The 13721-nt window shown below is 41.6% G+C and overlaps 2 protein-coding genes across 2 annotated transcripts; both read right to left on the bottom strand.

Annotated features, from left to right (window-relative positions):
* Window positions 1–141: 141 nt before the first annotated feature.
* Window positions 142–3339, bottom strand: zbtb26 (zinc finger and BTB domain containing 26). The gene is made up of 2 exons (XM_077600716.1): window positions 3217–3339; window positions 142–2458 (listed from the first exon to the last, which is right to left on the bottom strand). Exon 2 carries the CDS (start codon window positions 2439–2441, stop codon window positions 1167–1169), a length of 1275 nt encoding a protein of 424 aa, XP_077456842.1. The 5' UTR covers window positions 2442–2458; window positions 3217–3339; the 3' UTR covers window positions 142–1166.
* A 165-nt stretch (window positions 3340–3504) lies between these two features.
* Window positions 3505–12908, bottom strand: susd1 (sushi domain containing 1). Its single transcript, XM_077600726.1, has 18 exons — window positions 12842–12908; window positions 12405–12484; window positions 12183–12323; window positions 11428–11583; window positions 11181–11333; window positions 10622–10801; window positions 9888–10067; window positions 9631–9810; window positions 9350–9529; window positions 8982–9161; window positions 7850–8014; window positions 7666–7760; window positions 7409–7595; window positions 6181–6274; window positions 5842–6097; window positions 5728–5767; window positions 5432–5525; window positions 3505–3679 (listed from the first exon to the last, which is right to left on the bottom strand). The coding sequence occupies exons 2-18, from the start codon at window positions 12451–12453 to the stop codon at window positions 3661–3663; spliced, it is 2349 nt and encodes a 782-aa protein (XP_077456852.1). The 5' UTR covers window positions 12454–12484; window positions 12842–12908; the 3' UTR covers window positions 3505–3660.
* Between the last annotated feature and the right edge of the window lie 813 nt (window positions 12909–13721).

The following is a 13721-nucleotide window of genomic DNA, read 5'->3' as shown; positions in this document are numbered from 1 at the left end:
AATATATTCTAATAGTATTAACGGTGACAAATCGCAAGTAATTGTCATTAAATTCGTGGCTTCTGTGAAATTCCATTATATTTTAAAAATCATGAGCGTATTTTCGACTGATACAATCAAAAATCACAATTCACACAAAAATGGTCTGGCATGCCATTCATTAAATTTAAGAGAGGCATTTGGTATTCGTTTTCACATACTTGTACACATCAAAGGAAAAAGAGAAAGGGTGTATAAATACAGTGTATATATAATATACATAATGGCACAATAAAGATTTTGTGTTAGACATGATCGCTACAATTTACATTGCGGCACTGAGTGCAAAATGATGGCATCAACAATATGATGAAATTAACAATATATAAAGAGTTTAAGAATTGGGACTTTTTTTTTTAAACATACAGTACCACTTTGAGAAAAAAAACCTCCCAATGCAGCAAGATGTCATCCTAGCATGTTTTTACCAGTACCACATGCGTTAGAAAGCTATGCTTGAATTTTAGCTTTTCCAATCTGAAATTTAAGACTATTACTTTTGTTTAAATACATACACCAGATGGTGTATTTACACCATGAGCGTCACAGCACAAAACCCCGATAAACAGGCGTTAAAATGTAAAACTATGCTGCAATGGACGATAGACAAAGTCCCTTTTTCTATTAATTCAATGTTGTATGTATGGGATTATACACTAGTTTCAAACTTTGTTTTGTATTGGTATTATAGGCACATTCCAAAATAATTAAGTTTTTAAGAAGAAAATAGCATGAAGAGATGGCGAATCACATTAATATATTTTCTAACAAAAAGTATTTTTTTTAAATCAAGTTGGTCAACCAATGTGAAGAATTGAGGCATTTTAGTTGTAATTTTCTTGACTTTTTTTTGCTACCTCTGGACATTTTTTCCTGCAAAGTCAGTTTCAGTAGTGTAGATATCAATTACATATAAAAGACATACTGAATATACAGTTTTTTTTCCTGCAATATCCTTGTCACTTTCAAATCTTTCACTGCCATTGACATCAACAGGGAATGCTAGAATTGAGGATCATGTCTCACTGCCAGTGACGGTAATGGCTGACAACCCAACCGTCAAATTGGATTGAACGTCTATCGTCGTTAGGACAGGCAAAAGATGGCGTTTTTGTTGTCTCCAACCCTTAAAAAGTCAATTTCCCATAGTAAGTATCCTTCAAGTCCGTCTCGAAATTGTTGGAGTGAACGAAAAACGGCCCGCCGGCGTCGTTCTCTTCCGTCCCGGCGTCGTGCTGGCTGCCCTCGTTGGCGTTGTCCAAGCTGTTCTTGCCGTGGATCTGTTTGAGGTGCTTGCGTAGTACGGGCTTATGGGCGAACATCATGTCGCAGTAGTTACAGCGGTGAGGCTTGTCTCCGCTGTGAAGGTTGAGGTGATCCAGCAAGGAGCACTTCTGCGTGAAGGTCTTGCCGCAGATCTTGCAGTGGAAGGGTTTGATGCCCGCGTGGACGCGCATGTGTCGGTGCAGGTTGCCCTTTTGCGTGAAGGTCTTGCCGCACAGGAGACACATGAAGAGCTTGTGCATCTTCAGGTGGTTGGCGTATTTCTCCAGCTGCCGGAAGACTCGGCTGCACTTGGGACACTGGTGGTACCACTGGAGGGGTTTGTCGTAGTTGCGCTGGTGCACGCCGGGTTTCTCCACGCTGGGGTTGCGTGGAGACGTGGGGTCGGCCGAGTCATCCGGCAACCCCGGGGGCGCGCCGCTTTCGCTCCCGCGACTGTCCACGGTTGAATTGATGAGGGAGTGTTGGGGCTCAGGTGAGCGCAGGGCGGCTGGAGGGCTGCCGGGAAAGTCGGCGTCCACCGTCTCCACTTTCACGATGCTTATGTCGTTGTTGAGCACGTCGAGCCTGGGTTGCGCGTCCAAGATCTGAGGCGGGGATTTGGGTTGGATGATGACGTCGTCGTCGTCGTCGCTGCTGATGCTGATATCTTCCTCGACGGCCGTCTGGACGACGCACAGCTCTCTCGAGGCGTCCTCTCTCCCAACCTCTAGTTTGTGAGGAGCTTGCGGCTTGATGAATTTGTTGAGCGCCTCCGTGCACTGTTCGACAATGTGGCCCATTTGGAGGAAGCTGGCCACCGTCAGGTAATTGACCAGCTCCAGTTCAGGAAATTCCAGTTGGCCCGTGTAGCAGGACAGCAGCAGATGCTGGCCTACCTTGGCTTCCTGGATCATGGAGATCTGCACTTCTGTGGAGTCCTGCTGTAGGATGAACTGGTCTCTGAGGAATGACGATCCTGCGGCAAACACCACTTTGTGACCGGGGACTGTCAGCTGGTTGATGCGGATGGTGACGTCGCAGAAGCGCCGTTGGTGCCGAAGGAGATTCATTTTTTGTAGCATGGAGTCTCCAAATGTGGCAAAGTGGAACTGCAGGATCACCTGGTTTTGGTCCATTGTGAACAACAGTGTACCTGTACCAGATTGCAAATGATGAATAGAGGTATTAGACAGAGACAACAGCAGTAAACTGTTGACGGCCATAAACGCCGAATTCATTTTAACTGAGAGGCTGCGAGCATCTATTGTCGTCAATGGCAACAATCAAAGAGAGTCCTCCTAGTTTAAATGAATTATTTGTCCATTATTGTCCATGGCACGAATTGTTTATTTTGGATCGCTTTCTTGTCAATTTTTTGGTTACTTACAGGTCACTTCATGCTTCATTTCTTTCGAAATAAATGGGAGTGTTTTTTTAAATTAAGAAACGTATGAGTCTGGCCAAAAAATGAGTCACACTTTTGTGATCCTTCATTTTCAGCAGTTTTATTATGTAAATTATGTGAATCTGATTAATATATTGGCTATTTACGTTTTGAAATTTGCTGTTTTTGTCATTGGAAATTAGTTTTTTTGTGTCGGAAAAAGCCAATTTTCCATTAGAAGTAAACTTGCTTTGTAAAGAAATTTAACACTTAAATTACGCAGGAAAAAAAGTTGCAGGAGTAAAACGAGACGGCGATGTTTTATTTAAAATGTCTACAGGCTGATAAACGTTTATTAAACCATTTGGAATAATTGAAAACGGAATCGCAAAAGACCAGTTCAGGCTACATGCTAACGATGAGTTCCGTGCGCGGTTCTTTAGCGTTTATCCGAAACTACAATTTTTAACGGACGCTGCCTTTCTCGTTATTAATGTGTTGTATATTTGAATTATGGAGACACTCACTGTGATACTTTAGGCTTGTAGCCTCGTAAACAAAATGCTTTTCCAAGCCCCGTCTCCACTGTTGTTACGGCAAATTTTGCGGGTCAATGTTTCATGACCACAGCGCCTTCCACTGCATTGGAGTAGAATTGCTAAAAAAACGTCAAAAATTGCATTTTATGTCGGTTTATTGACTATTGATTGTTTATGAACAATGACTGTTTCTTGATTTTAAACAATAATTACTGCAGTTACAAGTTTCATTGATGAATATAAAATAATAGGAATTTATGTATTTTCTCCCATTCATTGCCCCTTCCAAGATATTTTTATTGTCAACTTTGATATCAAATGAATGCTTCAGAGTACAGTGTGAGAAAAGGTAACAACAATATGGATGAAAGGTAGTTCAATTAGTTACAAGTGATGATACATTCATTTATAAAGTGTACAAAATGATGAAAGTCACGTTTTCTTGAAAAACCTGGAAAAGAATTAAAAATAGATTAAGTTTGCATATGAAAGTCCAGCAAAATAAACAAAAGGACACACAACTAACTTGATTTCAACTCACTAACAAAAGTCAATATCAGAACCTTAGCTATTACCAACGTTCCCTCTAAGCGGCGCAACTGTGCAATTGCGCACTGGTTGCACACTCGGCGCACAAGAAAAACAATCCATTGCAGGTGTCCAGTCCATCATTGAATAGGATGCAATGACGCTGCGGAGCCAATCATGGCGTTGACCGCACCTGCGCATGTGGCTCGAGCTAACTCACCAAACGTGAACGTGATGCGTCGACTCCCCAAACTAGCGTTAAATAGAACTGTGCATCTTTTAAGTTGGAATGTCTGCCGAAGTATGTGCAAATAGAAGAACAAGCGTTGAAACACTGGGACATCTTTTTTTTTTTAGAGTGAGTAAGTTATGTTCTGCAAAACATGCAGCGAAAGGAAAGTTGTGAGTGAGTTTTCCAATGGAAAAAATAGGGATTCATTGGAGCCAGACTACTGAGGACAGACGTGGAGGAATAAGGTAAGTCAGATTTGTGCAAATTCTAGTGCCATTTATTAAGATGTTTTATGTATGGATATTAATAAGTAAATGGTATGGTTAGATCATTTATGGGTAGGAAAAAATACACCTGGTGATGGCAGCTGTATATACTATATCAGTGGCCTTCTCTGCTGGCCTAAGAAATATCTGAATCATATTATATTTTGTCCATCAATACTTATTAAATAATTCCACATTGTCTGTTAGCTTCCTTTCATTGCTTTCCCCCCTGGTTGCACTGCTTCTAGATGTGTGTTTGCATAATGAAGCATTTAACCAATCACATTTCAGCCATTATTTGTTGCCAGGGTCAGAAATCTGCCTCAAGGCCTTCACAATCAGTTGTGCAGGCTCTGCTGCATTAAACAAGTGTCGATAAGACTGTTGCTTTAACCAATCAGATTTCGAGTTGGCAACAACACCACAATGCATTGTCGCAGGCGTAGGGATACGTCATCGCTTTCACCAACTATGATTAGCTACCAAACTGTATCTGGAGCTAGCTGCACAGGCAAATATATTGTTGTGTTGATTTAAAGCCATTTTCAAGACGGACTATGCCAGAAATACGACAGGACAGGCTCGACTTTCAGCATTAGCTTCGATGGCGATAGAAAAAAAGGAAGAAAGAAAGGAGGATGGATCTTGTGTACAGTTAAAAAGGATTTTTGGAGAGTAAAATATGGCTATATTCCGAAATATTTCAATTGTGGGCCCGGTTCTGATCTGAAAAGCTCCAGTGTTTGTATTTAATCACTAAATGCTGCTAGGAAGTGGATTTTACCCCATTTTAGTGCAATTTTTGCCGTTTTGCCATTGACGTCCATTGCTGTCTTTTCCTGTGAAAACCACCTCCCTGGCCCGGTTGTAATGTCTGAAAAGGTCCAATATTTGTATTTCATCATTAAATGCTGCTAGGAAGTGGATTTTACCCGTTGAAGGCGCAACGAGAAAATGCACGGACCGCCACTGGGATATAGTGGGCACTTCTGATGTTACTCACACTGGTTTGTGTGCTCAGGTAGGTTATGTGTATATGAAAAATTAGAGGGAACATTGGCTATTACTGTAACAAAAAAATAAAAAAAAATAAAAAAACGGACACAAACTTCACAATTCTACATAAATGCTTGTGTAAATATGTCATCTTAAAGTAACATAGGTCCACAATTCTTACCGAGTGTAAGCCAGTCCAAGCAATATTAATAACGCAATTAGTCCAACTGAGGCAGCAGCACAGAGCGATGAAATTGTCACAAAGTAGGAAGTACCTAAAATAAATATCAAAAAATAGTTATTCAAAACTAAATGATACTTTGCTACTTTTACATCGACGATCCGTGACTCTTTCAAATTCTTTCATTTAATTAAAATAACACCCATTTTCCCAAATAATAAAAAAACATTTAAAATGTCAAATGAATTAGCATGGTATCAATAGACATTGTATAATTTTGGCAAAGTAATAACTACCTGTTACTTTAGCCCACAGGACGCACAAGCTTTTTAAATCCTACAAGAAAGAAAATGGATTAATTTTGAGTCTAAATCCACACAATTCCATTTTATTTTGTAGTACCATTTTACCTTTTTCCACTGACTCACAGCCCTCAAGATGACATAGTAGTTCCTGCCTTTCGCTAGAGGAGCATTAAAAAAGCCTCCGTAATGGAAACCATCTCCCACGGTAAACTCTATCTCGCGTCCTACATGGCTAACTCGCAGCTGGGCTACAATTTGTCCCTGCGAGGAAGCACTTTTACCCAAAGGCTCCTCAGTCATAGGAGAAGAACAGTCAAACACCATCATTTGCTCGACAGGGAGTACAAACACTTGGTAGAAACTATCAAGAGAGAGAAAAAAGAACAATGGTTTGCATATACAGTTTTCCAAAAGCCACCAAGTATAGCTCAGGTCGTTTATTACCTTATTGGGTCAAGAGTATTTGGTGATCTCTTCAACCTCAGAGTTGGTACCGAAGTGTCATATTCTCTGTAGTGGACATCTGGTACCGCAGGTGCTGTCAAATGGCGACATAATGCAGTGGCGGAATAAATATGTACAGTGCGTGATGAGTGTAAATGGGCCCCCTAGAGGCTATTAATCCACCATGACAGTCTTTTCCGCGTGCGGTCGATTGGTCGCCGGTCTTTTGGTCGCCGGTCTTTTGGTCGCCGGTCTTTTGGTCGCCGGTCTTTTGGTCGCCGGTCTTTTGGTCGCGGTCTCTTGGTCACCCCAACCGCGACAACGGGCGACCAAAAGACCGACGACCAAAAGACCGGCGACAAAACAAGGTAAAACAACACGGTCTACGCATCAATAAAAGCCAACAATGGCCATGAGCAGTTTCACTGAGCCGACGTGTGAGTGTATAAGAGTTTGTATGTACATGCGTTGTCCCTTTTAAGAAGCGACGTCAGTCAGGGTCTTAACAAGTTCTCCAACAAAAAAACAATAAAAGTCTGGGAAATTTGGAGCTTTTCTTTAGCCTAATAATTACTGGGGCATTAAGTATGACTGAATAGTAATTCGCAGTTTGTATTTAGGGAATTTGAGCAACGATTTAAATGGTAATTATCAATAACCTTCCAGGCGACCAAAAGACCGGCGACCAAAAGATCAGCAACCAAAAGACTGGCGACCAATCGACCGTGTACCGTCTTTTCAATTCTAAACGAAAAATGGTTACGCTGAATATTCAATCCTAAATTCTGTTGGAGTTGGAGCAAGGTGAGGTCATGAATATCCTACTGATCATTCATTTTCTTAAACGTTTATCCTCACAAGGGTTGCTGGAGTCTATCCCAGCTAAATGCAGGAGACACCCTGAATCGGTGACCAGCCAATCGCAGGGCACAAGGAGATGGAGAACCAATCATACCTAGGGGCAATCTAGAGTGTCCAATCAGCCTTCATGCATGTTTTGGGGATGTGGGGAGGAAACCGGAGTACCCGGAGAAAACCCACGCAAGCCTGGGGAGAACATGTAAACTCCACACAGTGAAGATCCGCCTGGGATCGAACACTCGACCCAATAGCTGTGAGCCTGACGCACTAACCAGTTGGTCGGCTAATCACATCCATGTTTTTTTCTTCTGAAACTTATACTAAACTACAGCGAGAGCAGTTTTGCTGACCAACCAATCAGTGATACCTGTCAAACTGGTGTTAATCGTGGTGATGACTGTGAATCCGGAAGACAAGGCGGTGATCGAGACGCTGTAGTTTGTGGCTGGAAGCAGTTTTAGGCAGACCTCCAACGAGTCTCCCTTGGAGCTCACCGTCTGTCTGTTTTGTTCAAGAAAAGTCTTTTGATAGTCTCTGGATCCAGTGTAGATCACCTAAGGTTACAAACAAAAATCCCTATTCATTCTTTTTGTAGGTGGGGTCTCCTTTTGGATTTTGCATTACCCTGTACATTTCTGTTTCCTCTTCATACTTTTCTGCTCTCCACTGCAAACATTTTTCATTTGAAACAAGGAGGCGATGGATGGGCGGCTTGGATTCTAAAAGCAATATGATCACTTTTTGAATATCTGCGACAGTGCAATCATTTATGGAGCTTTTACCGCCACATTCCAGATCAACGACTCACCGATGCATTTGAGCGTAGCTAACCGCCACACACCAGAGCTTCCACACACGGAGACGTTGCCGCCCCTCCGCCAATGATAGCCGTTCACACAACGATAGGTCACCACACTTCCTTTTCGCCAGGCTATTTCGGAGTTGGCGAGGAGTGGAGCCGGGCCACAAATTGCTGGGGGAACAACGTCACATAACAGATAACAGAACAAGTTGGCCAAATTTTCTATAGCAAAAAAAGCCACTCCTGGTTGAAAGAATGTCAAAATTAAATATCTTTTGGTCTTATACTTTCCATTCAATTGTTTACATGTGAGAAGTGAATTATTAGAATCGCTCCTAATGCAGTACGTTTCAATTTAATAGTATGAAACACACAACATGAACATTTAAATTATGAAATGAGTCACTAGAAAAAAAACTGTAACCTACATAGTATTACTTGGTGTTATTTTTTTGAAGTTGATTAGAAAAGAGCATGCAAGTGAGTTCACTTTCCCAAAATCTTTTTTTCAGTCTAGCTCAGGGGTCGGGAACCTTTTTGACAGAGAGAGGCTTAAACAATTCAAATTTTCAAATGTTATTAATTGAGAGCCATATTTAGAATTTAAAAGAATACATATATGAAAATGTGTGCATGTTTTTAGTAATTTCACCACTTTTAAAGTACAAAAAGTCCCTGAATTCTTTTGACAACATTGTTACTCTGTTGCTAATCAATGAGGATCAATGTGAGGGTACACGGTCGATTGGTCGCCGGTCTTTTGGTCGCCGGTCTTTTGGTCGCCGGTCTTTTGGTCGCCGGTCTTTTGGACGCCGGTCTTTTGGTCGCCGGTCTTTTGGTCGCCGGTCTTTTGGTCGCCGGTCTTTTGGTCGCCCGTTGTCGCAGTCGGAGCGACCAAAAGACCGGCGACCAAAAGACCGGCGACCAATCGACCGCACACGAATGAGAGTATGCATGAAAAAGTTTAATAATTCCTATTGGTGCGTTCGGGACTCCGCTCTCTCACCAGCGATTTCCATATTTTACATCACCGGTTGGTGGGGATTCATATGCACCCATCAAAAAGAGCCACATGTGGCTCCCGGGCCATAGATTCCCTACCCCTGGTCTAGCCTATTTGAAAATGTAATTGCGATACCTTGGCAGTTTAATGACACGTTTTCCCACTCGCCTGACGTTAGACATGTGGAAATATTATCTCCACCCTCCTGGTAAAATCCATCCATGCACTCATACAGCACGACGCTGCCAGGTTTAGTAGAGTTGTCCCACAGGAGGTTAGTATACGGGAGGTTTTGTGGGGGTCCACATGTTATTTCTGCACACAGAGGAATTAGTCAGACAAAAGCATATTAAGCAAAAGGCTCCAATCTGCATTCAAATCATGTATTGTAATCCCAGAGACTAACAATATGCAGTTACGTTGTCATTTTTGTCCAAATAAAAGTGACATATATTGACAAACTTGACACTACTGTACAAATACGTTGACTTCAAGTGTTGCACCTTCACACCAAAGATCAATTTCCTCCCAAAGTCCATTCTTTCCACACACTGAGAAGTTCCTTCCACTGCTTGCGTAATATCCATCATTACATTCGTAGATAACCGCACTGCCAACATGTGACGTGCCATCCCATCGCCTTTGAGTATTTGGGATGAAAAGAGGATCCTGACATTGCATTTCTACAACAAAAAAACATAGCAAAAACATCACATCCCACCAGTTAAGCCAAAACCGACCGGCAATTTCTAATTATTTCGATCCTTTCCTACAAGATTATCACCTTGACAATGAAGAGACAGCGTATCCCATTCCCCATTGTCGGCGCATACTGTTTTATTCCTTCTTCCCACACCGTAATATCCGGATTGGCATTGATAAACAACCTGAGAGCCCACCGTGGAGATGTGATCCCACAACAAGACGGCGTGCGAGATCTCGGGCGGAGAGCCGCAGTCAATTTCTACACAAATGGACAACATTATTTGACATCATCTGCCAGAGTTGAGGAGCAAGTCCATCTCTGTGGACTGTCATTACCTTTGCAGGAAATGTTTGTCTCTGTCCAGTTACCATCAAGTTTGCACCTTGATACGGAACTGCCCTCGCTTTGATTAAATCCTTGTTTACAATAATAGTTAACCACGCTTCCAGGAGTGGAAATGCCATTCCAAATATGTCCAGTGTGTGGCACATTATGAGGATTTCCACATAATATCTCTAGGAAGTTACACACACACACACACACACACACACACACACACACACACACACACACAATGCTTAAAGAAGTACATAAATGTACTGTATACCACACAATTCAATAATGAGCGTCACTTTCAGTTCTAGGGTGCTAAAAAGCCACAAAATAGCGACAAAGCAGAAATTGGTGGAAAGATGGATTCTCAAAAAAAAAAGTCTCTAAAGATAGAAAGTAGGCCTCGGCTACCATCTTGCATATTTACACGTTAATTATCATGAATTTGAATATGTTCATTAATATGTGCTGTCCCGTATAAAATAAAGAAATCCTAAAAACTCAAATTTAATGTACAGTAAACGCACGACATGAATTGCAATCACAATCAGCGAAAGATTTCAAAGCCAAACTTTGACCGCAAGCCATGTATTTGTTAGCATTTGTTAGCAAAGTGGCTAGCCCTTGTTTCAAACTCACGTCAGTGTTAAATATTCAGTCCTACCACTCAAATTTCTTTCAAGTTCACGTGCATTCTCACTTTTTTTTTTTTTTTTTTAAAGTAGTATTTTGTTACCATCACAGATCATAGTGGTCCTACTCCAAAGCCCATCATCCCCACACTGCGAGGTGTTGGTTCCACTCCTCCACCTAAATCCTTGGTCACACTCAAACATTGCTGTGCTGCCAAATACCGTCCCCGTCGTGGATCGCAGAACCGAGTCCTGCTGCGGAGTCGGCTGGCCACAGTCCACCACTAAATCGGGAGAAACCATGAAAACTTTCCCCACCACTCGAATTCCGTGACCGGACGTTTGGTCGACGGACATTTGGTCGCCCGGGTTAATATAATTTTGAGAGTTGGTTTCAACAGTAGATATTTAGATATTAAACTCTCTCATGAATATAATTTTGAGAGCTGGTTTCAACAGTAAACTCTCTGTCATGTTGTAAAACGTCCGGGGACCAAACGTCTGGGCGACCAAACGTCCGGGCGACCAAACGTCCGGGCGACCAAACGTCCGGGCGACCAAACGTCCGGGCGACCAAATGTCCGAGCGACCAAACGTCCGGGCGACCAAACGTCCGGGCGACCAAACGTCCGAGTACCCTCGAATTCGGCTCGTGCATCCCACCTTGACAAGATGCCTGGTCTTTGCTGGGTCGAAAAGGCTCCGTCCCATTCTGGACTCGATACCCCAGGTGACAGCTGCAGTCAAAACTGCCATCCAGGTTCCTGCACTGGCCTCCTTCGCCACAAAGACCCTCTACCAGACACTCGTCAATATCTGTAGGACGAGAACTATCAAATCATACATTTTCTAGTTGAACCACCATAGTGGTCCATTGACTTCACTTTGCGGTTTCTGAGAAAAAACTCACCTTGGCAGTGGGTTCCATCATTTGGAATAAAGACAGGCATATTGTTGGAAGCCATGTATCCAGTCAGACAGTTGCAGTAGTAGCTGCCGTATGTATTGTGGCATGTGGTGTGCTGCCCGCAGATCTTGGTGGCTCCTATCTGGCACTCATCTTTATCTAGATGCAATAAAAATAATTTTATGAACTGCTTATCCTCACAAGGGTCGCAGAGGGTGCCGGAGCCTATCCCAGCTAACCAGGTAGGGGACACCCTGAATCGGTGGCCAGTCAATCGCAGGGCATGAGGAGACAAAGGACAACCAATCATACCTAGGAGCAATTGAGAGTGTTCAATAAGCCTACATGAATGTTTTCGGAATGTGGGGAGGAAACCGGAGTACCCGGAGAAAACCCAAGCAAGCCCGGGGAGAACATGCCAACTCTACACAGTGAGGACCAACCTGGGATCAAACCCTCGACCCCAGAAAGGTTTGAGGTATTCAGGCACCAATACTTATTTTACTAGAATTATTATCTACAACATAAAGATGACTTACAATACCACTTATAGAGATCACATAAATGTTATGCCTTTCATGCCTTGTAAACTATTACAGTTAACTTCTAATCTGGTTAACATTTAAAAATAAAAAAATATTGTATTTAGCAATAAAGAAAATAAGCAATGTTGTACAATATTTTTCAAACTAAGATTGGCGTTTATACATTTTTAGGGCAAATGAAATGTATCATTTATCAGGATGCATATTCTCTACCTTGGCAAAATGTTCTTCCATTTCCAACAAAACCATACTTGCAATTACAAACTTTTCCAGAGTTATCAGGTTTGTCATCGCATGTGGCATTGTCGTGGCAGCTGGCGCACACGTCCAGAATATTTGCAAAAACAGGTGTCACTGCGAAAAAAAAGCACTTTATATATAGAAAAATATAGTACTTTATATGGTAGATAACCATTTTTGTCTAGAATTGCTCACCTGAAGCCAAACAAAAAAGAAGAACCGCAAACACCCGCGTTCCATCCATCTTCTTCTTAACCTCCTTGCTCTTGTTTTCACTGCGTGGGAAAGTCACCATTACCTCAACTTCTTCTTTCATTTTCAACCTTAACGTCGACAGCACTCAAAGGAAACTAATAAGCATATTCAAGATAACTAAAGCTGAGATCATGCCAAGAGGAAAATATTTTCAAATGTCAACAGTATTATTTTAGCTTTGTGGTTTCGTGTGAAATGCTGATAAATTCCGTGACCCTTCACATGCAACATTCTCGCCATGTGGCAACGTATTACATCATTTTGTACTTTTGTGACAGACCTGTGAAACTCAAATGATTTCCCTTTTCTGGCAAAAATCAAACCTGTGCAAAATCAAAAGAAATAACCAAATAGAAAAAATCATTAGTGAAGTTTACCTGATAATTTTGGGAATCAAAGACACGTGCAGCAGCCGTCACCCACTTCACATTTTAGCCAATGGATGTGTCAAGAAAACAGGCTTTGCCATTGTGACAGGGTTTGGGGGGGCTTGGCGGGGGTCCGTTAATGTAGAGTGGGAAGGGGAGATAAGTCCTATCAAGTGTTATCTCCCAATTCAGTTGAGTTAGCCTAACTGGTGTCTGTCACTCAAACCAGTTGCTCAATGCTAACACCAGTGTTGCCTGCTTTAGAATGATAAACGGCGCTATCAAGAAAATTCTACAAATACATAAACAAGACTGACAAGATTTATTTACAGCTGTGTAGTTGACCTTTTGAAATGGAATCATAACCTGTGAGAAAAGAAATGCAGAGTAACAACTGATGTGATGTTTAAAGTTGACATGAATATGTTTATGAATACATATTTTAATAGTTGGAGTGGACAAAGTCTATGTAAAAATGTGTCATTCAACTGAGGGCCCAATTTCATACAGCACTTACTCTATTAAAAAATCTGTATCATATACAATAATCGAATGATACGGCCAAGAAACCATATGATGATTAATTTTCATTTTCAGAGATAAGGTGGTCCATAATTCAACTCAAAAACATTCATTTAAAATGATTAATATAGCATATATAAATATGGGTGAATTAAATGCATAACATCAACATCTTAATGACCTAAAGCAATGTATTGGAAAAAATTCAGGGAAAAAAAACAATTCTAATGCATTTTCTATTAAAATAAATAGGCAATTATTTAAAAAAAATACTGTATATGTTGAAGATATCACAAAAAAACCCATCACCGAGTGGGAATCGAACCCAGACCTCACGCACTGAAGTTAAGAACCGCATACATCAAAA

This window comes from Stigmatopora argus, chromosome 5 (genome assembly GCF_051989625.1).
Source record: "Stigmatopora argus isolate UIUO_Sarg chromosome 5, RoL_Sarg_1.0, whole genome shotgun sequence".
NCBI classification, from domain to species: Eukaryota; Metazoa; Chordata; class Actinopteri; order Syngnathiformes; family Syngnathidae; genus Stigmatopora; species Stigmatopora argus.
Note: the sequence above shows the minus strand (reverse complement) of the source record. Positions and strands in the feature narration are given on the sequence as shown.

What these genes read in the sequence shown, in the direction of transcription:
- susd1 (XM_077600726.1), bottom strand. Translation starts at nt 12,453, where the DNA reads ATGGATGGAACGCGGGTGTTTGCGGTTCTTCTTTTTTGTTTGGCTTCA. An exon ending in TCTTTTTTGTTTGGCTTCAG is followed by an intron (nt 12,324 to 12,404) that starts GTGAGCAATTCT and finishes TTTTTTTCGCAG; the next exon opens with TGACACCTGTTTTTGCAAAT. An exon ending in TGGAAGAACATTTTGCCAAG is followed by an intron (nt 11,584 to 12,182) that starts GTAGAGAATATG and finishes TATTGCATCTAG; the next exon opens with ATAAAGATGAGTGCCAGATA.
- zbtb26 (XM_077600716.1), bottom strand. Translation starts at nt 2,441, where the DNA reads ATGGACCAAAACCAGGTGATCCTGCAGTTCCACTTTGCCACATTTGGA.